This window comes from Misgurnus anguillicaudatus, chromosome 21 (genome assembly GCF_027580225.2).
Source record: "Misgurnus anguillicaudatus chromosome 21, ASM2758022v2, whole genome shotgun sequence".
Classification (NCBI taxonomy): Eukaryota; Metazoa; Chordata; class Actinopteri; order Cypriniformes; family Cobitidae; genus Misgurnus; species Misgurnus anguillicaudatus.
Window position 1 is genome coordinate 53,926,495 of NC_073357.2, and position 26,006 is coordinate 53,952,500.

The window sequence follows — 26,006 nt, forward strand, 5'->3', positions numbered from 1 at the left end:
AGAGTCAGGAATCTCCTCCGGCGCTACCCAATGTTATTATTGTGAGGTATCTTACCTCAATGTCCTGAGAAAGACCTTCTACTGGAAATTTAGAATTTTCACGTGGTTTAGTGATGGAAAAACCACCCACAGTACCAACAGTGCCAGGACCGTATTTCCATGGGTCAATAAGAAAATTTTTCAGCTGTAACAAAAAAGATATGTTTTTATAAAATGTGTAAAGGATTACAAATAAGAGCATACTTTTAAAGGTGCAGTGTGTAATTTTAAGAAGGATCTCTTGACAGAAATGCAAAATAATATACAAAACTAAATTATCAGAGGTGTATAAAGACATTTCATAATGAACCATTATGTGTTTATTGTCTTAAAATGAGACGTTTTTATCTACATACACAGAGGGTCCCCTTACATGGAAGCCGCCATTTTGTGCAGCCATGTTTCTACAGAAGCCCTTAACGGACAAACTTTTTTACTTAGTTGTCTCCAACAATGACATGTTTGTTTGGTGGCGGCTACCATAGCTTCTCTCTAATGTCTTTCAAAATCAAGAGGTGAGCAGTGGACTGAGCCGTTGGTTGCAATTCGCAACCTCACCACTAGATGCCGCTAAAAATGACACACTGCACCTTTAAGACACAGTATTGCATTGCGTATATATCAAGTTTGTGCATTTTTTTTGTAGTTTTTACACAACCTTCATGAAACTTAAAGAATTTTGTATAACAATCATGTAGGGGATACAGTGTCTTTGGTCTTCTTTAAGGTTAAGAAGCTAAGAAGCTAAGTAGCTGCAGGTATTTTATAGTTAGTGCTTGCTCAGTTTACCTACAGGCATTAAGCTTCCCAGTCCCACGAAATTACGTACCTATAGTCACATAATTGTTTTATTCTTTTTCGTGATACTGTCACGAATTTCTGTTTAAGTGTCATTATCGCGTATTGGTTACTCAACTGCTTTTTCCTATTTTCTTACCATTTTCGCTTCGGTTTAGGGTTAGATTTGGTGTTTGCATTAGGATGTCACTTTAAGTATTGGTTTATACTGTTTATTCAGATACATTTTTTTGTATTTTCTAAATTTTAAACCATTTTGCCTGGCGTTAGGGTTAAAGTTGGGTTTGGGTAAGGATGTCATTTTATATAAGTCTAACCCTAAACCGAAGCGAAAATGGTAAGAAAATGGGACAAAACAGAAATTTGTGATACGATCACAAAAAAAGCGGAAATTCGGGCAGTATCACGAAAAAGATCAAAAAATTATGTGACTATAGGTACGTAATTTCGTGTGACTGGGCTGCATTGAGATGAGATTGAAGTTTACTTCATCTATTTGTTTTTTTGGGACAACATCAATAATTTTCGTGGACAAAAGCATGCTACAGACGTGATTTTTGCCATCTTATAAGATCATGACAGGTCACAACGTGCAACATGGATTTAATTAACTTGGGTAGGACATGTATGTATGTAACCGAGGAAAGCTAGCTAAGCAGTTAAAAAATTCTGAATAAAATTATTTCAGAATAAAGTTAATTCAATTCAATATACTATTTTAAGTTTTGACCTGTGAATAGTTGACATTCTAATTTATAAAAACTAGTCGAAGTTGTTTAACTAAATTTTGTAAGTTAAAGTGGCATAAAAATATATTTTGATTTGACAAAAATGCTGCATTTCTTTTACAATGTAAGTAAACCTCAATCCCCGACCTCTAGAGGTGCTCTAGCGACAGACGCTAGAGGTCATGGCATTTAGCCACCTTGTTTAAGGGGGCAATCCACTTTTTTTGAAAATATAATACATTTTCCAGCTCCCCTAGAGTTAAACATTTGATTTTTACCATTTTGGAATCCATTCAACCGATCTCCGAGTCTGGCGCTACCACTTTTAGAATAGCTTAGCATAACCATTTAACATCACGCTCAAAACCAAGGCTTTAAACCGGTTCACGAAATGAAAAATTTGACAAGATTTCTGTGCAATATGACGTCATTAACTCATCGTAGAAATGATAGCCTTGCCAGCAGCAAGTAGCCTACTCAAGCTCAAGTCTCTAATGCTCAATCATAATAGGTAAATATTGTAGGCTACCAAGTATCTCAAGATGTTTGTTTTTTACTAATTAGTGGTGTAACAGATCGCAGTTGATCCATGATCCATCATCGCATGCGTTTCGCAGATTAATACGCAAATTTAAATAGGGTGAAAGTTGATCATTTGCACATGTTTTAAAGGCTTGCAAATGTTCACACTCAAGTGATTTTAAACAATTTAACAACTAAAAGACGCTAAAGTGAGCAGTTTTCTGTAAGCACATGCGGTTGAATGTGTCCGGTCCAACTCCGCCCTTCAAAGATAAGAACTCTTGATGTATAAACTTGAGAGAGAGTTGTGCTACTGTGTCTCATACTGTAGTCCATTAAAATGCATTTGTTGAATAAAGCACTGAAAAACAACATAATTTTCACTTAATGTGGAGCGACTGTTTATGCTACATCTTCTTCCTGAAGCGCTGTTTGAAATTCGTCCTCCGTTTATGTGTGTGTGGGGGTGTTTAAGTGCACTCAACAAATGTAGGCATGTCAGAATTACAGTTATGTCGCTTACTTAGTTTGTTGACAAGATAAAGACTTAAGTAAAATTATGTAGACTAATAATTCAAGTTTAATGTCCTAATGATCAGCCTACTTATTTGTATGTCCCATAGCTGACATGGAACGTTATTAACCGGTTCGGGAATTTTAGGGTTGAACCGAAACCGGAAACGTTAAAATACTGTTTCGGTTCGGAACGAACCAATTGGGAAAAAATTCTGGTTCAAAGCCCTGAAAATTACCAAATTTTTCCTATTTAAAACTTGACTCTTCTGTTGTTACATCATGTACTAAGACCGACGGAAAATTAAAGGTGTTGATATAGCTATGAACTATACTCTCATTCTGGCGTAATAATCAAGGACTTTGCTGCCGTATGGCTGCAGCAGGCACAATGACTGGGCCTGATCCGCTCCAGATCTGTGCCGAGGTCAACAGCTCTGGCGCTGATCCGGTGCGGATCCGGCCCAGAGTCGTCTGCTGTCTTGGCAGTGCCAGAAAATAGTCCCCTGCTATTGAAAGTTACCAAGGGGAATACTTTCAGGCGCTGTGTAATATCATTGTGCCAATTATTCACATATGGAAAAATATAAAAAGAAATTGAGTGAAGCTAGATATACAATTTTAGTCTTTTACACATATTGTCAAATGTGTGGTGATGAAATGACACTTACTCTAACATCCACTGCCTCCACTGTGCTTGATAAAGCATTATCAGCCAGATTTGGCATTGAGAAGGTAGCTGATCCTACATTCGGCGCATTAAAAGCCTGTTGGATGTCAGCAGGCAATAATCTAAACAGAAAACATCAAAATACACAAAAATGTTGCCAAAACATTTGAGACTTTTACTTCAGTTTTATTTTTAACATTTACAGCGATGTGACTGTCTTACCTTCTGACATAAATAATAACATGGGGTGCCCTAAGAATAGTTGGCTCCTGGCCTGTCGTTTTATTTTCTAAAAGATAACTTTGCACAAAATCCAGACCATTGACCAAATAACTGGCGGTCTCTACCTGCAAGAAAGTAGGAGGTCATCAGTAGTGAAATATTTCTTAATTAACTGTTAATGTAACTTACATAAGTTCGAGGTACCTCATAAACTCTCCTAAAGGCTTCAACAACGTAGCTAACAGAGTTAACAATGTGCTGGGCTGCATCATCTAGTACAGTGGTGTTGGTCGTGTAAATATCAATGAAAGAGAGCGAGCGAGCGATGCTTTCTATTACGCAACCAGCCTCCACCTGAGAATAACAAAAATGTTACATTAACCGCTACGCGGCGGTACAATTTGATCAAATGTATGTATCTAGATCTTGTATTACCTGACCATCAGAGTCCAACTCATCGACCTCTTCAACAATGTCCTCTATAGCATTAGCAACCATTAGCACGTCATCATCTTTCGTAACTAAGTTGGTTTTGTTTAAAGCTGCACAAATATTTAAAAGAAGGTGTGCTCGCAACTGCATGTGGAGAAAAGTAAACGTTTCAATAAAAAGTACTGTAATCATCACAATTATTTTAAACCACTTATGCATATAAAACTGATGGTTGTTATGTCTCTGTGATAATTTACCTTTTTGACATCAGTTATGTTTTGCGTGTCATTCATCGCTATCAACATGTTGGCGGCAGTGGACAGTAAAGGGTTGGGTGGTAGACATAGTGATTTGTTTGAAATGACATAATTCCCATAATTTGTTGTGCCAGTTTTATTGCCTACACCATCAAAAGAAACAGATGTTAGTTCTGCTTTTTCATAGATTGCTACGTAACTTAAAATGTCAAATGAACTCACAGGTGACCGTCACCAAATAGTTCTGAGAACAATTGAGGTCTTTAGTTTGGATCTCCACAGTTGTTTTATTATTATCAAAATTTTTCATGTTTATGCCATCCGATGTGCAGGTGTTCGGATCACTTGGCTATAAACAGAAAAATGTATATGTGAAAAAAATTCAGAGAAGTTTCTATATATGGTAATAACTGTTAGGTGTAGAAATCATTTGTAATAAACATTAAAGAAGCAGAAATGCTTGCATTAGTCTGGCTTGCTTTGTTTTCCAAAAACCATTTAGTTTGTGTACAATTCGGTTCTTGTATGTCCAATCTGACATAATCAACAACAGTCTCTGTCTCACAATTCCAGCATCTAGAAGAAAAACACACAATATTTAGCAAACAAAGGTATAGGGTTGTGAAAAATGTGTCATAAAAATATATCTTACATGATGGTAATCGAAGACACGGCATTTTGTGTAGAACACTCGTCCCGTTTTTTCCTAATGTGCACGTCCTGTCTCAAAGTCATAAAGATATTAGAAGCTTGTACAGGTTTAAGAATGTGACATATAGGCATCACGTTTAGCAATAAATTGGAACTAGTGTGTCTCCACATGGACAATTACCAGGGGCTTGATTTATAACGTGTGCGTACGCACACAAAATGGCCATTGATATGAGCGGAAGCCTTATGCTACGTACAAACCAAATGCGGGGCATCGCGTTACTGTGGGTTTACACCAGATGCGAATTCAACGATTTGCGCCAGTAGATTACATACAAAGTCAATGCAAAGACGCGATCAGATATTGGCGGCGTGTTTGCCGCGAAAACACGCACTATTCACCTCAAACGCGTATTCGCTCAAGTTTGCATGACACAAAGTTAAATCCCGCGAGTAATCTAGAGCGAGTAATGGGATGCCCCGCTTTTGGTGAGTAGCCTACAAAGCATAACTCGCTCTAGATTACTCGCCGTATTTAACTTCGTGTCATGCTAATTTTTTGCTCTAGTTGAATATTTCAACTTGGGCGAAGACACGTTTGAGGTGAATAGCGCGTGTTTCGCGGCAAACACAACGTTCACATCGCGTCATTTGCATCGCCCCACGCAATGACGCGTCTGAATCGCATCTTTGCATGGACTTTGTATGTTATCTACTCGCGCAAATCGTTGAACTCACGTCTGGTGTGAACCCACATCTTAAATGTGGCAAAAAAATTAAACAGGTCTCAGCTCATTTTAAAGATAAATTAATTTAGATTTGATCACATTATCTAAAAAAACTTCTCCACCATAAAAAATAAACTTGGTTTAAATATGTGACTCTCTTAAGAACATGCGTACGTACTCTATTATTGGTTTTGAGCAGAGTAATGAGGAAAACAATATTATTATAAACTCTGTTTTTGTTTATATGTACACCTTCAGTTTAAAGAGCACCTATTGTTTGATTCACGCTTTTAAATTTCCAACTTTACAAACAGGTCTTATCTACAGTAAATGAATTTTGATTTGATCACCTTATATGAAGAATCTTCTTCACCATCAACTGCAGATCTTCCATTTACACTGTATGCTATGTAACACAAAATATTTATTAGTTTAAATAGAAGTTACAGGTCTTAAATACAGGATGTATAGGTTTTATTTATTTTATTTCTGTGCTGTGGTTAGATGTCTATTAAATTTTAACTGACAGCCCAAATTTTCCTTGTTTTAACCTAGACGTCTAGGCTGTGTTTGGACGAATATTAAACGTTGCTGGGTAGATTTCTCATTAGGGAATATGAATACAAAAACTTTCATAGAAAATAAAATCTTTTACCGTCTTTGCAGTCGTATTCCACCAGTAAGTAACTTCCAAGTGTGGGACATGGCTCTCCAAAAGAGGATGCATCTGTTATAGCCCGGCAAACCTGTCGTCCATTGCAGTTCTCTAAGAGGACAACAAACCTCATTATTACTATTCAATACTACATGGGGCCCCAGTTTAATGACATTTTATAAAATACATTAATTTATCATAAATTCTGTGTATTTAAACCTTAGATAAATAGGGTTACTAACCAACATTACATTGTATAATTTAATTAATTTTGTTTAATTCAAATTGTACATTTTGTAATGTTTTATGTCATACATTTTCTTTGTGGGGGAGATGTAAGGATGCACCATACATGGGTGGGAGGCACACATTCGAGAACCACTGCTATAACCAGTTAAAACGGTATTCAGCCAGTCAAAACAACATTAATGAGATGGAGCACTAAGCCACACTGACAATAGTAAAACACATTACAGCAATATGTAAACAGAAACATCTATAGAAATGTAAGGATCCTTTATAAATATTTATTACATGTAAGGGTTAGGATTTACCTAACTATGAGACTTTAGCAGGCCCATTAGTATTGAAATATGACTACAATGGTCTTTTGTATCAAGAGCCCTTTGTTTTCTCACTTTTCCACTGTTGGTGTAATATAATACATTTGAAAGTAAAAATAATAAAGCTCTCAGAAGCTTTATTTACATTGTAGATATTATATACTGTTTGTTCTGCATTCAAAGTCAACAGCTTGAATTGGAAAAACCATTCATTCAAAAGCATTTTCAGTACTTTCTTTCATAGCGTGGTATCGTTGGGACTCATTAGACTCTCAGATTACTCAAAGTGATGTACTATGTTCATTTTATATTTTCTGGGGTATGACAAAGTACAATTTCATATAACCATAGTTGTTCTTTTTAATAATGTTATTGTCTTGTACCTGCAACTAAATCCAGCACATTGGTCCAGCCACACTGTTCCTGTGATGATGTCAGAGGGGCTGAGATGTTTCTCCTGCAGTAGTGTGGGGTCGTCCTGCCATAGAAGCTCTGCTGAATCTCTATTACTTCATTTGAGCCACACTGAAGGAAAGGACTGTGATTCATACAGGACAGATAGCGACCGGTTTCTATAAATATATAAAAGACAAAATAGATAACAATTAAACATGGTTTCATTTTAAAACAATATATAGAAAACACTGTGATTTTAAAAACTGTTAAAACTGTCACCTGTAAAGACAGAACATGTCCCCTTAACCCTGGAGAACCCAAGGGTCAAATTTGGCCAATGTTAATTGATGCTAAGGCTCTCCAGGGTTAAAATTACTGGTACCACTTTACAATCAGGTTGTATGTGTTGACAATTAGTTAACCCTTTGTTTATCTCATCAAAAACATTGTAGCAAAGCGACTTTGTACGACTCACCTTATCCCATTGTGAACCCACAAGTGGGTCCCGACCCACAGATTGAAAACCCCTGATTTATGTTCATCAATTTAAACAATAAATTTAAATACTGCAAACATATGCATTCATTCCTAAACAATATCTGTGATATGGGCAAACATACGGTGAACATACTTTTTTACAAAATACAAATGTGAAGGGTTAAACTTACCAAACTCACAAATGAAGTAGAATTCCTGGCTACAGTTACTTGTCATCATCCATTGAGATCCAGAGTCTGTGCTAATGTAGCCACAACCAGTATCCAGTACTGGCTCACGGATCCAGTTTGAGTAAATCACATCAGAACCATCCAGCCAGCTCAGGCCATCTGAAGACAAAACTGTGTGAGACATCTTACAAAATGTAGGCAAATTTCTTCAATCGCTCTTTAGGGACAAGAAGTGTCATTACCCTTATGAAAATTAACCATGATTTTACTGCAGTTAAAACCAAAAAAGATGGTTAATGTAGCAAAGTCATGGATACCACTAGGGTTGCATAACGATTAATCGCGATTAATCTATTGCAGAATAAAGGTTTTTGTTTACATCATATATGTGTGTGTACTGTATATAATAACTTTTTATAAATAAATAAACACACATGCATGTATATATTTAAGAAATGCTTACATGTGTATATACATTTGTATATTTTTTATATAAATACTTTATATTTCTGCAATAGATTAATCGCGATTAATCGTTATGCAACCCTAGTTACCACAAAATAAGAAAGCATAAGTAAACCATAGTTACTGTAGTAAAACCAAAGTTTTGCCAATAGTAATCAATACACACAAAAAAACACAGTTACTACACTTTTACCACAAAACACATGGTTAATTTTCATAAGGGTAATCCATTATTTAGTCAACTTTATATTTATACTAAGATTATATATTGGCTAATCTTTGCAAACTCAGAAAAAAAATTCTCAGTTAACACTTATTAGTTTAATACAGTTTTATTAAACTACTTTTGCCACAGAATGTATACCCTGTCCAAACTTCAAAGTGATGTTGTTGAAAGAAGGTGCTAGTCCTATCCACCAATTCTGCTCTGGTTGCAGGTGTTTCTGGAGAAATTGCTGGGTCTCATCGTTCTGGATGAAAGCCAGGTGCCCGCCGCTCCTTTCACACCATGCCTGAGCGCTTAAAAAATTATGCCGCAGACCCACAAACTCATAGCAGGAGCTCTCGAAGGACTGTTGGTGCTCTGGGCAGGAAAGACCACCAGTAGCTGCTTGGCCACAGGCTGAGATGACAATAAAGATTATAAGAATTAGCACAGTGAATAGTCTATCACCCATCTTTAATGCTTTACATCCAGACTAAAGGGGTCCTGTGGATGTTCTCTATTTAAAGGATTTCAAACCCTGCCAAAAATACGTCAGCATGCCACATGACAGTTAAATCCTTCCTATTGATTTGCAACCAAGCCCTGTAATGTAATAGCCTAATGGATGCATATTATGTCTTTACACAAAGGTGATGTTTCATTCAGATGAAGAAGACATGCTTTACCTACAGAATGACGTATATTGCATTGGTTCATTAACAAGCTGTGTTAGGCTACCTACTCAAAAGATCTGGCTATCTAAGATGCAAACTACCCTAAAGAAAAATTAGCTAAGGTATGATGAACGTTTTTGTTTAGAGAAAGTAGTTACACTACAAATTACAAGATTATAATCGATTGCTACATGTAACCATGTTCTGTGTTTTGTCCTCCCCAAACAGAAGAAAAATCACAGATGAGATCTCTTTTAATATCTAAATTATTTCTTCTAGACATTGATAAGATTAAATAGAGATCAAATGTAAACTTTTTCTTTCAAAATGCTTGGTTACTTTAACCTATTGTTGGGTCAAATTTAAACATATTCTGGGTAAAATTGTGTAGTACCGTGATTATATTTAGTTTACTATCAAAGTACTACCACAACCAAAAATGTCCAAAACATAAAAAACATAGCAATGCCATGCATGGTATTTTATACTTTACTTGTTTTTTGTACTATTAATGCTGTTTACCTTTTAGGAGGTCAACTTATTTACTTAAGGTACATGTATTTATAAGCAGGTCTTTTTTTGTTCTCTATGTCTTAAATATCATATTACTTTTAAAAGCTGCAATTAGCTTTTCCTCTCTATCTTCAACACTGTTGGAAACATAAAACTGCAAGTTACTGTTTTATTTATTTTACACATATGCGTTATGATTCCCGACAAATTACATGATAAAATAATTATTATTAACGTTGCGTTTTGTTTATTTTTAACCAAAAATGTCAGAAAAACTTTTTAACTAAATGAGGAAAATCTCACCCGTCCGAATGATTCAGATCGTATAAGAGATTCATGGAAGAGAATCGATTCAGGAAGAGTGATTCGTCTACCTTTGAAACTGATTTAAATGATTTACTTATTTAATCCCAAACGGTTTTTATTAAATATGTATTAAATAGTCCTTGTCCTTCATTTTAAATGTACATTTTATTATAATACTGTACCAACCTCGCTAAAGTAACCGACAGGAGACCGTGCCATATGAAGCAACTTTACTGAGGCAACTCTCACACCGCGCATGCGCACAGTGCTCCAACATCCTAAAACTACAAATGTTATCCTTTTGTGGTTATCTGTGTTAGTTTTATTTACTTTACTGTTATTCTAAAATGTTTAAGACATAAATGTTAAAGCTATAATAAAGTTCTTAGAAAGTGTGTGCAAGATTATATTACCCTTGCCTCAATATTTTTTTAATTTCGTTTTCCTTTCGGTGTTTGGTAACATCTGTATGTATGGAGATACATTTGTTGTTTATGCTACATAAAAAATAAAATGTAAACGCGACATTATTCCTCCACACCTTCAGGGGGCAGAATTGAGCTTTTCCTGCTTTTGCGTTCATATATTAAAAGCGCAGAAGAAATATGCCAATTCAAAATAGATTGTTGTATTTCACGATGTTAGAGACAATGGTGATGTATGGAAATATTAAACATATAATTTGATCCCGTGGACTGACATCGCTGTGTCTGGTAGATCTCGGCTGTTTAGAAAGGTGGGTTTCTTAAACACATCCGGTATTGTAGTAGATCAGGCCATCTGCATCGTGTTCTGCCTGTTATGGTTCACATTTACATAAACACCACATGTACAGCAACAGTAAAGCGTTTAAACCGTGTATTATTAGCTATCCGCTGTGCGGCTAATGCAAACGCGCATTGCACTTTTTTTTTGACATAAATCTAACGTTACACTATTAGGCTACTTGATATCCTGACAAGTTAACAGCATGTGTTTCTGCTTTAAATTCAGTTTGTCAAGACTCGCATACGTTAAATGAGAGATCCTGATGTTTGATGTTATAAAATATGGTAACATGGTTGACGTTATAATTTCATAATCTACCGACAAACACATAACAAGTTATTATAAAATGGGAGAATGGTGCACGTCATGAAGATAATGTCATGATTAGAAAGTCTTTTTGATTTGTGGACCCGATTATTACTTTTAAAGGTGATATATGATAGTAAAATGGTTGACATTTACCATGACGTATATGGTATTTTTTTAAGGCCACAATGCTGCTGGCTCAGATAAACCAGGCAGCAGATTTCCAGCATGATGGAGATGCTCAAGAAGTCACCCTGTGCTTAACCGAAACTGTGGGGATTTCAGGTAACAACTACATTTAGGTAGGTCTGGGTGGTATTGGTATGATCTGATATTACCTGCTACATCGCCATTAATCCCAAAATGACTGAGATATGAATTTTGGTCAATATTGCCCAGCCCTACATATGAATTATTCAAAGCATTGCCATTTTTATGAAAGGAAGAGATGTGCTTACAGTACTTAATAATTTTTTTTATGTTAAATATACAGACGGCGATCAGAGAATGGACACTGTCAGTTTGCAGGCTGTGACTTTAGCAGATGGTTCCACTGCGTATATATCTCACAACCCACAAGGTATGTTTAACACTGTGCTTCATGAATATAAAGCCTTTAGAGATGTAGGTAAAAGGATTTATTGCTCTATGTCAGTGCAGTGAAGTTAAGTATAGACTGCTAATGGATTTCTGGTTGTCGTTGTTTTCCACAAGACAATGGTATAGTTGAAGGACAGATGATCCAGTTGGAAGATGGTTCATCTGCTTATGTCCAACACATTGCTGTTCCAAAAGCAGGTCTCTATTATATGTCACTTAAGGGGACACTCCGCTTTTTTGAAGGTATGCTCATTTTCCGGCTCCCCTGGAGTTAAACAATTGATTTTTAGGGCCCGAGCACCGAGGAGCAGGCCAGAATGGCCTGCACCGAAAGGTGCGAAGCCCTATTGTTTTTGCTCGGATTATTATTTTTTTTATTATTATTATTATTTTTTTTTTTTAACACTTTTGGGCACTTTGGGTGCCTAAACATACTCGAAAACTCTTGAAATTTGACACAGACGTCAGAGTCGTCGGCCATCAGGTCTGGGCAAAGGCTGGAACACAGGCGTGGCATGGGGGCTCTGTAGCGCCCCCTGTAATGCAAAAACAAACATTAGGGCACAGATCGGGCAAAAATGTTCGCACATGCATGAAAGTTGGTACGCATATAGATCTCATCGACCTGAACAACTTTCGCACTCTAACCTTTTAGCTCCGCCCAACAGGAAGTCGGCCATTTTGGATTGTTTAAAAAATGCATGGGGTGAACTTTTGAATACTCCTCCGAGGGAATACATGGGATTGACACCAAACGTGGTGATCATGATGTCGAGACATTGTTCTTGCTAAATTGCGAAGGGATTTTTGATATCTCGAACGGTTCTGCCATGGCGAAGCCACAAAGTCATGGCGAAATCAGAGAAACAGGAAGTGTCTAATATCTAAGGCAAAAAATGTCTTATTGTGATGACACCCGGGGTGTTTGTTCGTCTGAAGATTCCGATCGCATCGATGTGCCTATTGTGACTCCCGGGTATAGCGCCACCACCAGGCGCCAGGAAGTGTGACAGTCACAAAGGTGGATTTTTTTGACAGTTGCATGCGATGTTCTTTTAAATACTCCTCCTAGAATATTCTTGCGATTGACACCAAAAGTGGTCAACATGATGTTGAGACATTGTAGATGATCAATTGCGAAGGGATTTTTGATATCTCGAACACTGTTCCCATGGCAATGCATCAAACTTTACTTTCATTTTTACACATATTTAAGGCTGACAGTTACATGCTGTGAACCTTTAAATACTCCTCCTAGGATTTTCATGCGATTGACACGAGAAGTGGTCAACATGATGCCGAGACATTGTAGATGATAAATTGCGAAGGAATTTTTGACATCTCGAACGCTGTTCCCATGGCAACGCGTCAAACTTTACTTTAATTTCAGGCATGTTTAAGGCTCTTGGCGTGCTTAGTTGAACTTTAAATTTGGCACACACATCAGAGTTTTCGGCTGTTAAGTGTTGACAAAAAGGTCAGATAAAGGCGTGTCTCTTAAGTGGCTCACTAGTGCCCCTGTTTGTCTAAAATGTGGGGTTTCTTTTACCTACAGTCCCCAAATGGCTCAGAAACAACATTAAATAGCCCACTGATATTTTACCCACTTGATGCCCTTGCCCGCCGTGCATCGTTTCTCGGACGCACATTGTACTAAATTGCGAAGGGATTTTTGGTATCTCAAACGGTTCTGCCATGGCGAAGCGACAAAGTCATGGCGAAATCGGAGAAACAGGAAGTGTGTAATATCTAAGGCAAAAAATGTCTTATTGTGATGACATGCGGGGTGTTTGTTCGTCTGAAAATTCCGATCGCATCGATGTGCCTATTGTGAGTCTCGGGTATAGCGCCACCACCAGGCACCAGGAAATGTGTCAGTCACAAAGGTGGATTTTTTTGACAGTTGCATGCAATGTTCTTTTAAATACTCCTTCTAGGATTTTCATGCGATTGACACCAAAAGTGGTCAACATGATGCCAAGACATTGTAGATGCTAAATTGCGAAGGGATTTTTGATATCTCAAACGCTGTTCCCATGGCAACGTGTCAAACTTTACTTTCATTTTTATACATATTTAAGACTGACAGTTACATGCTGTGAACGTTTGAATACTCCTCGTATGGGATTCATGCGATTGACACCAAAAGTGATCAGCATGATGCTGAGACATTGTAGATGCTAAATTGCGAAGGAATTTTTGACATCTCGAACGCTGTTCCCATGGCAACACGTCAAACTTTACTTTTATTTCAGGCATATTTAAGGCTCTTGGCGTGCTTATTAAATTTAAATTTTGCACACACATCAGAGTTCTGGCTGTTAAGTATTGACAAAAACGTCAGATAGAGGCGTGTCTATTTAGTGTCTCACTAGCGCCCCCGTTTGTCTAAAATGTGGGGTTTCTTTTACCTACAGTACCTAAATGGATCAGTAGCAACATGAAATAGTCCACTGATATTTACCCACTTGATGCACATGCCCACCGTGCATCGTTTTCTCGGAAGCACCGTGTAGTGGTAAAAAAACGTGCGAGGGCCCGCCATCGCTGCTTGCAGCTATATTTACAGTTTTGGAATCCATTCAGCCGATCTCCGAGTCCGGCGCCAGCACTCCCAGCATAGCCCAGCACAATCCACCGAATCCGATTAGACCATTAGCATCACGCTCAAAAATAACCAAAGAGTTTCAATATTTTTCCTATTTAAAACTTGACTCTTCTGTAGTTACATCGTGTACTAAGAGGAAAAATATGAAAACTCTTTGGTTGGCGTGATGCTAATGGTCTAATCAGATTCAATGGATTATGCTAAGCTATGCTAAAAGTGGTACCGCCAGACCCGGAGAACGACTAAATGGATTCAAAAACGGTAAAATCAAATGTTTAACTCTAGGGGAGCTGAAAAATGTGTCCCTTTAACAAATTGGTGCTAGATTCACAAAAAGCAATCTGAAATTTGTTAAAGGCACATTATGCATTGAAATATCCTAAAATCGCTATCATTGTATATTTTGTTTACATGTTTACTTGCATTATCCCAAATGTTTTTTACAATGTTTGAATCCAGAGGATTTGCAGTTTTAACCAGCGCTCCAACCCTGTTCATAGGGTTGCTTGTCACAGGCATTATGTCCAGATTATACTCCTGTTTCCAGTTTAGAAACCATAGGTGTGTTAGACTGTGCAGACTGATCGGCGTGTGACATCAAAGTACCACGAGAACGATTCAAAAGCAGTATGATTGCGTAGCTCTCGTGATGCTTTGATGTCATACGATAAACAATCTGCACAGTACCGCATGCATAAGTAGTACTTGTCACGTCTAGCATGCCACACTGTGGGCTTACATTATAATGTTATTATGTCATCCACGAACATGATTTGGGAGTCCTGTCGGATAAATTCCTTTTGACATTGAATAAAGGCTACAACTCCCATCGTTTTGTGCACTTTCACACCGTCATCAGGCTACGCCATTGTTGTTATTTAGCGACCTCTAGTGGCAAAAATGATATTGTGCCTTTAATTGTTTAAATGGCCTATGAGAAACGAAGATAATTCTTGTCTTCTTTTTTACCTGTATTATATGGTCTGTAGAGGAATCAAACAACTGGATGGGCTCCTCAACTGTATGTGATGTTATTAGTAATGAGAGTTTAAGACTGGAGGACGGACAGACTGTTCAGCTGGAGGATGGAACTACCGCTTACATCCATCACACACCAAAAGGTATTTTAACTTTTTTTAGTTTCTATTCGATTTTTTGGTAGTCCCCTAGATTTTGTTAAACATACTTTTTGTTTCTTTTTTGGCCTTCGGCGTATTTGCAGAAACATATGAATCCAGTAACCTACAGGCGGTGCAGTTGGAGGACGGATCTACTGCATACATTCAGCACGCAGTGCAGGTTTCGCAGCCCAACACCATTCTGGCCATCCAGACGAATGGCACGGTGTCAGATCTGCAAACAGATGCAACCATTGATCAAGAAACGATTAATGCTCTGGAGCAGTACTCTAGCAAGGTACACTTTAAACATGAAGTCTAGAGCTGGATGATGTAGTAAATATTCATGTTCAGGTATGAGTGTGATAACTGAATAGGACAAATTTGGCTAAGATATTTGAAAATCTATTTGAAAATCTGGAATCTGAAGGTGCAAAAAATCTAAATATTGATAAAACTGCCTTTAAAGTTGTTAGAATTCCATAGCAACACATTGACTAATGATAAATAAATGTTTGATATATTTATGGAGGAAATTTTCAAAACATCTTCATGAAACATGCTTTTTACTTAATATCCTTATGATTTTTGGCATAAAATTATCATTTTGACCCATAGAATGTATTTTTGGCTATTGCTACACTGCAAAAAATGACTTTCTTACTTAGTATTTTTGTCTTGTTTTCAGTAGAAATATATATATATTTTTTAAATCAACATGTATTTTCTTTATGAGCAAATGCTTTAAGAAAATAAGTCTAGTTTATAGACAAAACATATCAAGTTTAAGTGATTTGTGCTTAAAACAACCAAAAAAATCTGCCAATAAAATAAGACATTTTTGCTGTATTTTTCTTGTATTAAGTAATTTCAAGAAAAAAATCTTATTCCATTGGCAGATTTTTTTGCTTGTTTTAAGCAAAAATTCACTTAATTTGATATGTTTTGTCTAAAAACTAGACTTATTTTCTTATGTCATTTGCTCATCAAGAAAATATATCTTGATTTAAGAATTTTTAGATATTTCTAATAAAAACCAGACAAGTAAGAAAGTCATTTTTTGCAGTGTAAAAATACCCTTACCTGATTTTCAAAAAAACAAATTCTTAGTATTTTTGTCTTGTTTTCAGTAAAAATATCTAAAAATTCTTAAATTAAGATGCTTTTTCTTGATGAGCAAAATTTTTTGGTGGTTTTATGCACAAAATCACTTAAATTTTTTATTTTTGGTCAAAAAACTAGACTTGTTTTCTTGGGTCGTTTTGCTCATCGGGAGACAGCATCTTAGTTTGAGAATTTTTAGATATTTTTTACTGAAAACAAGAAAAAAAAAGTTTTTTTTGAAAATAATTTTTTGCAGTGCAAGGTTCACATATTTAGTTTTGCATTTTTTAGCATAATTGCCCAGTATTAATTATTACACATTTACCTTAGATGTGGTTATACTCTAAATCATTTATATAATGACCACTCTTGATTTTTATCTTGCAGATTGAAGACATGGACCCCTACGCAAACTCTGAGCTGATCACAAATGATCCTAACAGTGTTGTGGAGATGCAGGTGATAAAATGACCTTCCAATGTAAACATGCCGTTATCTAAACTTTAAGTCGGTCATCAGATTGAAACATTTTTGTCCTTCCTTCCTGCTAGATTGTTTTTCAGGGTCAAGGAATTCGCCGTAATATTCAGCAATCGGGGGAGAAATGTTTTCGGTGTAGCTATGATGGATGTGGAAAGCTTTACACCACAGCAAACCATCTTAAGGTTATTGTGACTCTGTAATTGAACTATTAAGTAAATCTTAAAATGTAATGCATTACATTTATTACATGTGCATATTTTGTTTCTTAAGGTACATGAAAGAGTACATACAGGCGACAAGCCATACTGCTGTGATTTACCTGGGTGTGGAAAAAAGTTTGCAACAGGTGAAAGGCTTTTTCAAGTCATACACTTATACTAATATCAACAATGATATTTACCTTTTTTATACTGTTAATTTTAATATGAATGATCCATTTGACCACCTTATAATGTCTCTGGCTATACGTGATTCTGTTTGTGAAATTCAGGCTAAAGTCTCATAATCTAATAACGAGATCTGGAGCAGCAAAGTTTGATTTCCTTTACTGATTTCACATTTATTTAAATATTTGACATGACCTTACCGTTAAATATATAAATATATATATATTTTCACAATGGTCTTTACATCATGAAGGATCAAAAATTTAATTTAGCTGGGTTTTCACAGGCAGGGTCATGTATACACTGCATTAATTTCAGACAATTTTTCATCATATTTTTTAGGTTACGGCTTGAAAAGTCACATCAGGACACACACTGGAGAGAAACCGTACTGCTGTCAGGAGTTGAACTGTAAAAAGACTTTTAAGACCTCAGGGGACCTTCAAAAGCACACCAGAATTCACACAGGTGCTTTCTTTGGGTCATAAACACATTCCTTAAATATTATGTCCCTGTCTATGTTCTATATGGAAATTGCAAAGGTTCAGTCCCACAGAATATATACAAGTACCGTGGTATTACCATCTTGATAACAACATACAGTGGTACCACCTTTTTTTAAGGATTGCTAGCAATGACTCGGTTGGTCACTGTTCTTTTCAGGAGAGAAGCCATACATGTGTCCTGTCCCGGGTTGTGGGCGATCCTTCAGTACCTCAAACATCTGTAAGGTTCACGTCCGCACACATACGGGTGAGAAGCCGTATCATTGCACGGAGCCAGGCTGCAATCGAGCCTTTGCCAGCGCAACTAATTACAAGAACCACATACGGATCCATACAGGTGTGTTGATATAAACTATCAAAATACTTTATCCTATTTTAAATGCACAGACATCTGTACAGAATGCATTCAAAGTTTGATTCCTCAAACACATATTTTACTTTAAGCCGCAGCACCAATTGAATTGTATTGTAACTGCAAAATATTAAACCTCAATTTCTTTTTGCAGGAGAGAGACCATACGTGTGCACGGCCCCTGGGTGTGACAAGCGATTTACAGAGTACTCGAGTCTATACAAACATAACGTCGTGCACACTCTCTGCAAACCCTACAAGTGCAACGACTGCGGAAAAACATACAAGCAGATTTCGACGCTGCTCGTGCATCAACGCACGGCGCACATCGACACCGAGCCTATAGAAGAAGAGTCTTTGGGCTATTTTGAGCCCCCTGCAGGTTGGTTTAAAAAACAAACACCCTTTAAGATCAGATTAATTTGAATCCATTTGTTTTACGAGTTAAATCGGATTGGTTTTGCATTCAGAGGCTGTAGATGACCCTTCTATGACCGAAAACCTTCATGAACATGAAACGGACTCCAACACTGAGATGACCTCCGAACTCTCAGATGAACAGCAACATGTAACGCTCATCGCACAAGATGGAACGACGCAGGTTTGCATTTACAGTCCTGTGCATGATTGCCATACATTACTTAACGTTATACCACAGGGCTGTTGAATGCTTTATTCTGATTGGTTGAGAAATGTTACACGGGTATGCATAATTTTTTCAGACTGATCTCAATCAAATCGTGTTATAGTCAAACAAAATTTTATTAATTTATTATTTTCGTGCCTTGGGCACGAATGTCTATTTCGTGACTCTCTCACGAATTTCTATAAATAGTTTCTCGTGTCCATGGCACGACTTTCTTTTTCGTTTCATTTTATGTATTGTTTTTTTCATCGTTGTCTCTTTTTTACCATTGTCACTTGGGGTTTAAATCACATTGTTACATTTTTATGCTGCATTTACACCAACTGCATTTCAGGCATCAAAATCGCGTCTACCGCGCCCAGTTTGCCGCTTGAACAGTTTGAATGCATTCAAAAAAGTGGCAAGTGCTATGCGGTGGTCTGTTTGCAGGTTGGCTGATGTTGATTGTGCATTTATCGAGATAGTTACCGGTTTGTATTAAGTCACCTTACTATAGGGGGAAAATATACGGCGCCGGTCGATAAACGTCACGTGACTCAAAAGTGAAATGTCTATTAACACTTACCAGGTTGCCCAATGTCCTCACTGACACTCTTCCATGCGAGGTCCTTTTTATTCCTGTCTCTATAGAAATAAGAACTTGTGTCGTATAGCTCCAGGTGACTGCTCACGGACAATATCAAGCCTTCATGCTGAGTGACTCCGGGCGGGCAGCCGCAAATTCGCGTCAAACGCAAAATACACAAGAAGCACCATTAGCTTGTACCGCGGCATTCGCATGAATGAGGCGAAATTGCGTCTACCGCGCCAAACGCCTCATCTGCGCCGCAAGACCTCCAGACGCGCGTTAACGCGTCTTCACATTGACATCACTCGCGCTTGATGCCTCTACAGCGGCTGGTGTAAATGCAGCATTAGACATCCAAACCCGACCTCTAAGACCAACGCCAGGCGAGAATAGTTTTAAAAGCGGAAGAAGAACATGTAGAAACCAATACATAAAAGTACATCCTAACCCCAACCCCAAGCAACAATGATTTAAAAATAGGGGGAAAAATTTTGAAAACAATACATAAAATGACACAAAAAAGAAAGTCATGCCATGGAGACGAGAAACTATTTATAGAAATTTGTGCGAAAAAGACATTCGTGCTCAAGGCACAAAAAAGCTGAATTTCGTGCCATGGACACGGATAAATAAATACAATTTTGCGTGACTATAACACGATTTTTTGTGAGATCATGTTGTATTTTTTTTATAAACGCACCTGACCTGTCAGATATCACCAGAGCAATGTCTGTTGTAACCGTGGTATAATCCGAATAATTGACGGTCCATTGAATTAATTAAAAATAATGCACACCTGCGGTGTAATGACACTTCGCTTTGCGTCGTGCCACATAAGCATTTTGAGTGTGCATTATTTTCGAATAATTGAATGGCCCGTCATCAATTAGAGTTTGTGACACCACAGAAAAATTTTATATTAATCACCCATCCAAATTTGAATAAATTTGGCAAATAAATAAACTCATCAAAATCTTAGAAAACTTGTACGCTGTCTGCTGAAATGACGCTGTACAGTAAACGCAACTAAATGTTTGCAGAATAAACGTTTTTTGTTTACATCGTATATGTGTGTGTGTGTATTGTATATAATAATTATAGATATATAAGTACACACACATGCATGTAAAATTTTAAGAAAAAAATATTTGTATATATAAAGTATTCATATTCATGTATAATATTAATTATATATAAATATAAAAATGTATATACGCATGTAAATATTTCTTAAATATGTTCATGCATGTGTGTGTATTTATATATATACATAATTATTATACACAATACATGCACGCACGCACACACACACACACACACACACACACACACACACATATATGATGTAAACAAATACTTTTATTCTGCAAACGATTAGTTGCGATTAGTTGTTATGCAGCCCTACTTAGTTTATAGTCTTTGTGGCATGTTTCAGGAATACATTTCTTACATTTGTGTTTAGAAACCATTTAAGATTTAGGATTGACTTTTAAAGGGACTTATGGACAAATTAATTTGTTATGATTGTAACAGGCCATTGGAGAAACAATCGCAATGGTAACAGAAGATGGCAGCGTCATCACCATCCCACCCACTGAATCTTTACTCTCATCAGCTGAGGCTCATGCGGTGACTATGATCTCAGAGGATGGGACTGAAGGACAGGTGTGGAGTCTTTTGGATACTGGAAATTTGAGAAGCAAACAAGTACATTTATTTCTACTGTAGCATTTTAGGCTTTTCATTAACGGTTGTATTCATACTGCAGATGTGTCTGTGTGAACTGATCATTTACATTTTTCACAGATGACCATTATGATGTCAGATTTGGCATCTTCCAGCGACGCGCAAGATGCTTTATCGGCTCGCCCCGTTACACTTTTGGCTACTTCTAACGGCACACAGATTGCTGTTCAGGTAGAGGGAGTATTTTCTCTCTTTCTATTTATAATAACATCTTAATATTTCTCCGTATTTTCATTTATAACGTTTTTTGTTGTTGTTGTGGCTTTCAGCTAAATGAGCAGACGTCATTGGAAGAGGCTCTGAGGATAGCTTCATCTTTACATGGAGGGGAAACAGAAGAGCTGGACGAATAATCACTTCCGGATGGGACTCGGTATTTGATTCAGTGAAAAAATGACAAGCTTTTGTAATTGCCCTTTCGCCACAGAGCTGTGCAGGGGTTGAACTATGAAATCATTTCTTATAGATTTTGTTCACATTGATATAGATATCTGAACGGCTGAAGCTTCTTTGCATTTTTTAAATAAAAAACAAAAATATTCAGTGGGTTTGTTTGTGTTTGCCGTGATGCCCAATGTTAAATATATGAGTAAAGCTTTTTTAACTACATATCAGCTAATGTTTTAGAGTTTAGGATGGTGATGACAATTTAATATAGTGCAACTGTTGCTCAGGTTGTCAGAAGACCGCAACAAAGTTGACAATATTGTAGAAATATAGAAAATTTGGTTTGGTTTCATCACTCTCAATTGCCTTAATAATCTCTGATAATCTTGACTTGCAACCCTCACAAACTTATAGTCTCATTTACTATAAGAACTTGGGTGTTGTTCGTAAGGTGACTTGAGAGAAAATGTTTCCTTGTTATCGTTTAACTGAGACAAACTTCCTCCTATGATACTTCTGACTTCATATCTTGAGCTGTTTTTAGTAGGATTTTGACCAGACCTGTATTTCAGGATTATGAAAACTACCGAACAGATACTATACATGCCATAGTTTTACCCGGGCACTTACTGGAGATGCTTGTCGGTGCAGTACAATGAAGTTTATTTCCTTTTCAGGTGCATTCAATACACATGTCATTTACATATTGCTTTATACTATAGATGACTATCTGATATATATATATATATATACTACTTAATTCTTTTCTTTTTACAGGTTACGACATTGTTTATTGGTTGTTCAAGGTGACCAAAGATTCATCTGATGAATCTGCAGATGATTCGTATCAGTTTTTACAAAGCTTTTTTTTCAAAAGGCTTTGTTTTAGGAGATGGAGCCTAATATAATTATAGTACTTAATTTTAAAGGGTACATATCATGAAAATCCAACTTTTTTCATGTTTAAGTGCTATAATTGGGTCCCCAGTGCTTGTAAACGTGAAAGGGAACAACCCAGTAACCATTTTCTGCCAGCATGTGAAAAAATAGGTAATTGAAATTTGACTCCCCTTGTGATGTCAGAAGGGGATAATACAGCCACTTAATCTGCACTATCCAACCACTGCACTGGCATTTAGTGCAGATATCAGCTCATTTGCATTTAAAAGGATACATCCAAGAACAGCACATTTTTGCTCACACCTACAAAGTTACAATTTTAACATGCTATAATAAATTATCTATATGGCACTTGAGCTAAAACTTCACATGCATACACTGGAGACACGAAAGAGTTATTTGACATCTTAAAAAAAGTCTTGTGAAATGTCTTTTTTAATAGCTCCCAGACTGTTTTATAACTGGTATCTGATAACTGATAACATTGACATAATAACCATTTATTCATATTATGTCTTAGCTGAGATGTGAAATTCTGTGTCGTCCTTGCACAGATCTACACAGCAGGTGCATTGGTAGCCCTGAACCAACCTAACATTAAACAAAATCAGAAAGAATTTAATACATCATACTTTAAAAATAACACATAAACATGTCAACAGCATAAAAAAGCTTCTACATTTTACAGTGATATCCACGTGAAAAAAATACATGCATTAAAATATTTTATAACCCTGCTGAAAAACAATAGGCCAATTCTAAAGGATTTAATGGTTATAATAGGAAATGTATTGGTTTTAATGGAAAATATAGTGGTCTCTGTGGGTCAGCTGGTAATGTGTTGGCTTTCAGCAAATTGTAGATCACTTGCAAAAGCATTCACTTTTACTGGAATACAAAAACATACTACATTTTGTTTTAGTTTTAATGGTAAACAGCTGATGGTTCATTCCAGTAATTGACACAAAGAACACGAAGAAGATAAACAGGTTCATTTTGTTCGATTTCTATGAATTTATTTAATCACAAAAATGTGTTGTGTATATGAGTGCTATGACGGTGAGTCACGTGACTCGTGTTCAGCGCGTGTGTTACTGTAGATGCGCGTTCAGTTCAGATCACTTCAACAAGCGCCCTGAGGTGTTCACCGCATTTATCATGCTATCCCGGGAAGAAATACTCAAACCCATATGGCACGCCTTCACCGCCCTGGATATGGACCACAACGGCAAAGTATCCAAATCCCAGCTAAAGGTGAGCAAAATAAAAAAAAAACTATGAAGAAATCATAACGTGTGCACCTGTTGCGTTTCCGTGTAAGTTAGGGCGCGAGCGAATGTTTATGCGCAAGTCGTTGGTCCGGTTTTAAATGAAACCAGTCTATATTATCCAATTTATAAAGGTTTAAAGATGTTGAATTAGTTTATTAAGCTTACTATTTTGACGTGTCTATAAAATATCAACAAACAATTGAAATTCCAATAGATTTAATTGGAATTGCATTGGTGTTAATAAAAAAACTATAATGGTATCTGTGGGTCTCTCTCTACTGGTAATGTGTCGGTTATGCCTATTGGTGGTGTGTTATCTGGCAGATAGGAACTACTAAAACATCCTTAAATCCTATTGGAAAAGGTCCAAATTACATAAATAAATTTTGTAATAGAAACTTTCAGTAGAATAAGAAAAGGGGCTTTTCTTCATTTGTTTACTGTGATACAGGAATAATGCTTGATCAGTCTTGCATCAGATAGATGCACTGATGCGAGCAATTCTCATGACTAAATATCCCTATAGATTTTATTGATGACCTTTAAGAAACCTATCTTTATCTCAATTTTTGAAGAAGACCAACATGTAACTGTCTGTCTGTCTGTTTGTCTGAAGGTGCTGTCTCACAACCTCTGCACCGTACTAAACATCCCTCATAACTCTTCAGCCCTGGAGGAACATTTTAAAGATAATGATGAAGGACCGGTGTCGACTCAGGGTTACATGCCTTACCTAAACACGTTCATTCTTAGTAAGGTAAAACATCTAGTCTCTCACCCCATTTATACTTTGTTTTACATGTGGTTAACCTCCTAAGACCTGGTGTGCCCACATACGTGAACATCACTTTTTTTGTTGTTGTGTGCACCATAATACTTTATTCTGTGTAACTGGAACCTATTGTACACAAACGTGGACAATTACACTGCTTCATGTTCAAAGAAAAATATTTGGTTATTATATTTATTGGTTCTGCCTAACCCCAAATAGCTGAAAGCAATCTAAAATGCAGGAGGTTAATGGCAGTGATGATGTCACTTGGAAAATACCCCAAAATATATTCACAAGTCACCCATGATATCTGTCATTGGAAATGTTTAGCAAATATGATTTTTATTATTTGCACAAAAGGTTCACAGACTTGAAGAAATGAAGGGCTCAGATGCAAAACCCTCCAAGTGCATCTGACATGTTTTCTTGTAAATTAGTAATTAGCAAATGACCTGAAATTTGAAGGAAATGCATTTGATGAACATTTAATACTTCCTTATGGCATTCGGTTAATATCATGGAGTTTAGAGGCTTTTGCATCTGAGCTCCTCAAATAATTCTTTAGGAGACTTCTTGGGGAACCAGAAATGTTTTGCAGACGGCATTGCTGCACTCTAAGAAAGTATGTGTTAATTTTAACACATTTTTTTGTGTTGACCTATTTAACACATTGTGTGTTATTTCGTTTTGATTCCGTCTTCAGAAAAAAAATGGCATCACAAGATGTGTTAAAACAACACAAAGAGTGTTGTTCTAAAAATAACACAAGATGTTGTTATTTTAACACATTAAGAGTGTGCAAAAGACCTTTTTAGTGCCTTTATTTTTAAAAGTGGATTTTAAGAACAGATATTTATTTCCTATGGAACATGACTTATCATGACTCAGATATGTGATGTTTCTTTTTTGTGGACCATTATGTCCAGATCTGTTTTCTAGACCTACTGTATTAGGTAATTGCGATTAAAAATGTTGTCTTGAAAGAATAGTAATGTATAAGTAACAACTAATGCATACATAGTAAGAACAAGACTGTTTAAAATATTTTAAGAGGTTTTAGCAGGGACCATATCAGACATATGACTCAAATGACATGAGGTGTATCATATTTTCTTTCTGTTCCTATAGTGAAAATTGAGATAACTTTACAATTTGTTTGCTTAAAGTCTCTCTGTGGTATAACTTTTAAATATACAAATACGTATAACCAATTTCTGGAACCTTTACTTTTAAAAGTATACTGGATAAACACCCATTTTCTGTTTGTCTTTCATTGCTCAGCCGAACTGAGATATTGTGATTGTTACCATTAGTATAAAGGTACCAAAAACACAGTTAATGGTACATACTAAATATTAATACATATTTGTTTCAAATGAATACACATCTGTACTTAAATAGTACATAAAGAACCTTTTAAAGGGTACTGCCCCAATGACAGCTTGGTGTCAGCATTGTGAGCAAATGGATAAAACAATCT

General features: G+C 36.5%; 3 protein-coding genes across 6 annotated transcripts in view; 2 read left to right on the forward strand and 1 right to left on the reverse strand.

The window, feature by feature from the left end:
* Positions 1–10,157, reverse strand: part of pkd1l2b (polycystic kidney disease 1 like 2b) — a 31,395-nt gene extending 21,238 nt beyond the window's left edge. The window contains exons 1-15 of one of the 2 annotated variants that reach the window (XM_073859381.1): positions 10,003–10,157; positions 8,672–8,929; positions 7,843–8,001; positions 7,162–7,350; positions 6,216–6,326; positions 5,911–5,966; positions 4,834–4,901; positions 4,646–4,757; positions 4,404–4,530; positions 4,182–4,324; positions 3,928–4,068; positions 3,697–3,846; positions 3,493–3,617; positions 3,272–3,392; positions 56–184 (exon numbers count right to left, since the gene is read on the reverse strand). In XM_073859381.1, the coding sequence (XP_073715482.1) occupies positions 56–184; positions 3,272–3,392; positions 3,493–3,617; positions 3,697–3,846; positions 3,928–4,068; positions 4,182–4,324; positions 4,404–4,530; positions 4,646–4,757; positions 4,834–4,901; positions 5,911–5,966; positions 6,216–6,326; positions 7,162–7,350; positions 7,843–7,891 (1,521 nt within the window). In that variant the 5' untranslated portion in view covers positions 7,892–8,001; positions 8,672–8,929; positions 10,003–10,157. Of the gene's footprint in view, positions 1–55; positions 185–3,271; positions 3,393–3,492; positions 3,618–3,696; positions 3,847–3,927; positions 4,069–4,181; positions 4,325–4,403; positions 4,531–4,645; positions 4,758–4,833; positions 4,902–5,910; positions 5,967–6,215; positions 6,327–7,161; positions 7,351–7,842; positions 8,002–8,671; positions 9,061–10,002 lie in introns of those variants that run through there. The other variant, XM_073859380.1, reaches the window with a different exon arrangement.
* A 416-nt stretch (positions 10,158–10,573) lies between these two features.
* Positions 10,574–21,739, forward strand: znf143a (zinc finger protein 143a). Of its 2 annotated transcripts, none has more exons than XM_055213416.2 (16): positions 10,574–10,741; positions 11,262–11,364; positions 11,573–11,659; positions 11,794–11,877; positions 15,277–15,408; positions 15,510–15,703; positions 16,897–16,968; positions 17,061–17,174; positions 17,263–17,338; positions 17,721–17,846; positions 18,042–18,221; positions 18,391–18,618; positions 18,707–18,837; positions 20,984–21,115; positions 21,257–21,367; positions 21,466–21,739. In XM_055213416.2, the coding sequence occupies exons 2-16, from the start codon at positions 11,268–11,270 to the stop codon at positions 21,547–21,549; spliced, it is 1,848 nt and encodes a 615-aa protein (XP_055069391.2). In that variant the 5' UTR covers positions 10,574–10,741; positions 11,262–11,267; the 3' UTR covers positions 21,550–21,739. The 2 variants fall into 2 exon arrangements, with proteins under 2 accessions (XP_055069391.2, XP_055069384.2); XM_055213409.2 differs by having other exon boundaries at positions 10,575–10,741; positions 20,984–21,157.
* Positions 21,740–23,487: 1,748 nt separating this feature from the next.
* The window catches only part of swap70a (switching B cell complex subunit SWAP70a), a 17,160-nt gene continuing 14,641 nt past the window's right edge, over positions 23,488–26,006 (forward strand). The window contains exons 1-2 of one of the 2 annotated variants that reach the window (XM_073859383.1): positions 23,488–23,737; positions 24,371–24,511. In XM_073859383.1, coding sequence (XP_073715484.1) covers positions 23,528–23,737; positions 24,371–24,511 — 351 coding nt within the window. In that variant the 5' untranslated portion in view covers positions 23,488–23,527. The remainder of the gene's footprint in view (positions 23,738–24,370; positions 24,512–26,006) is intronic. The other variant, XM_073859382.1, reaches the window with a different exon arrangement.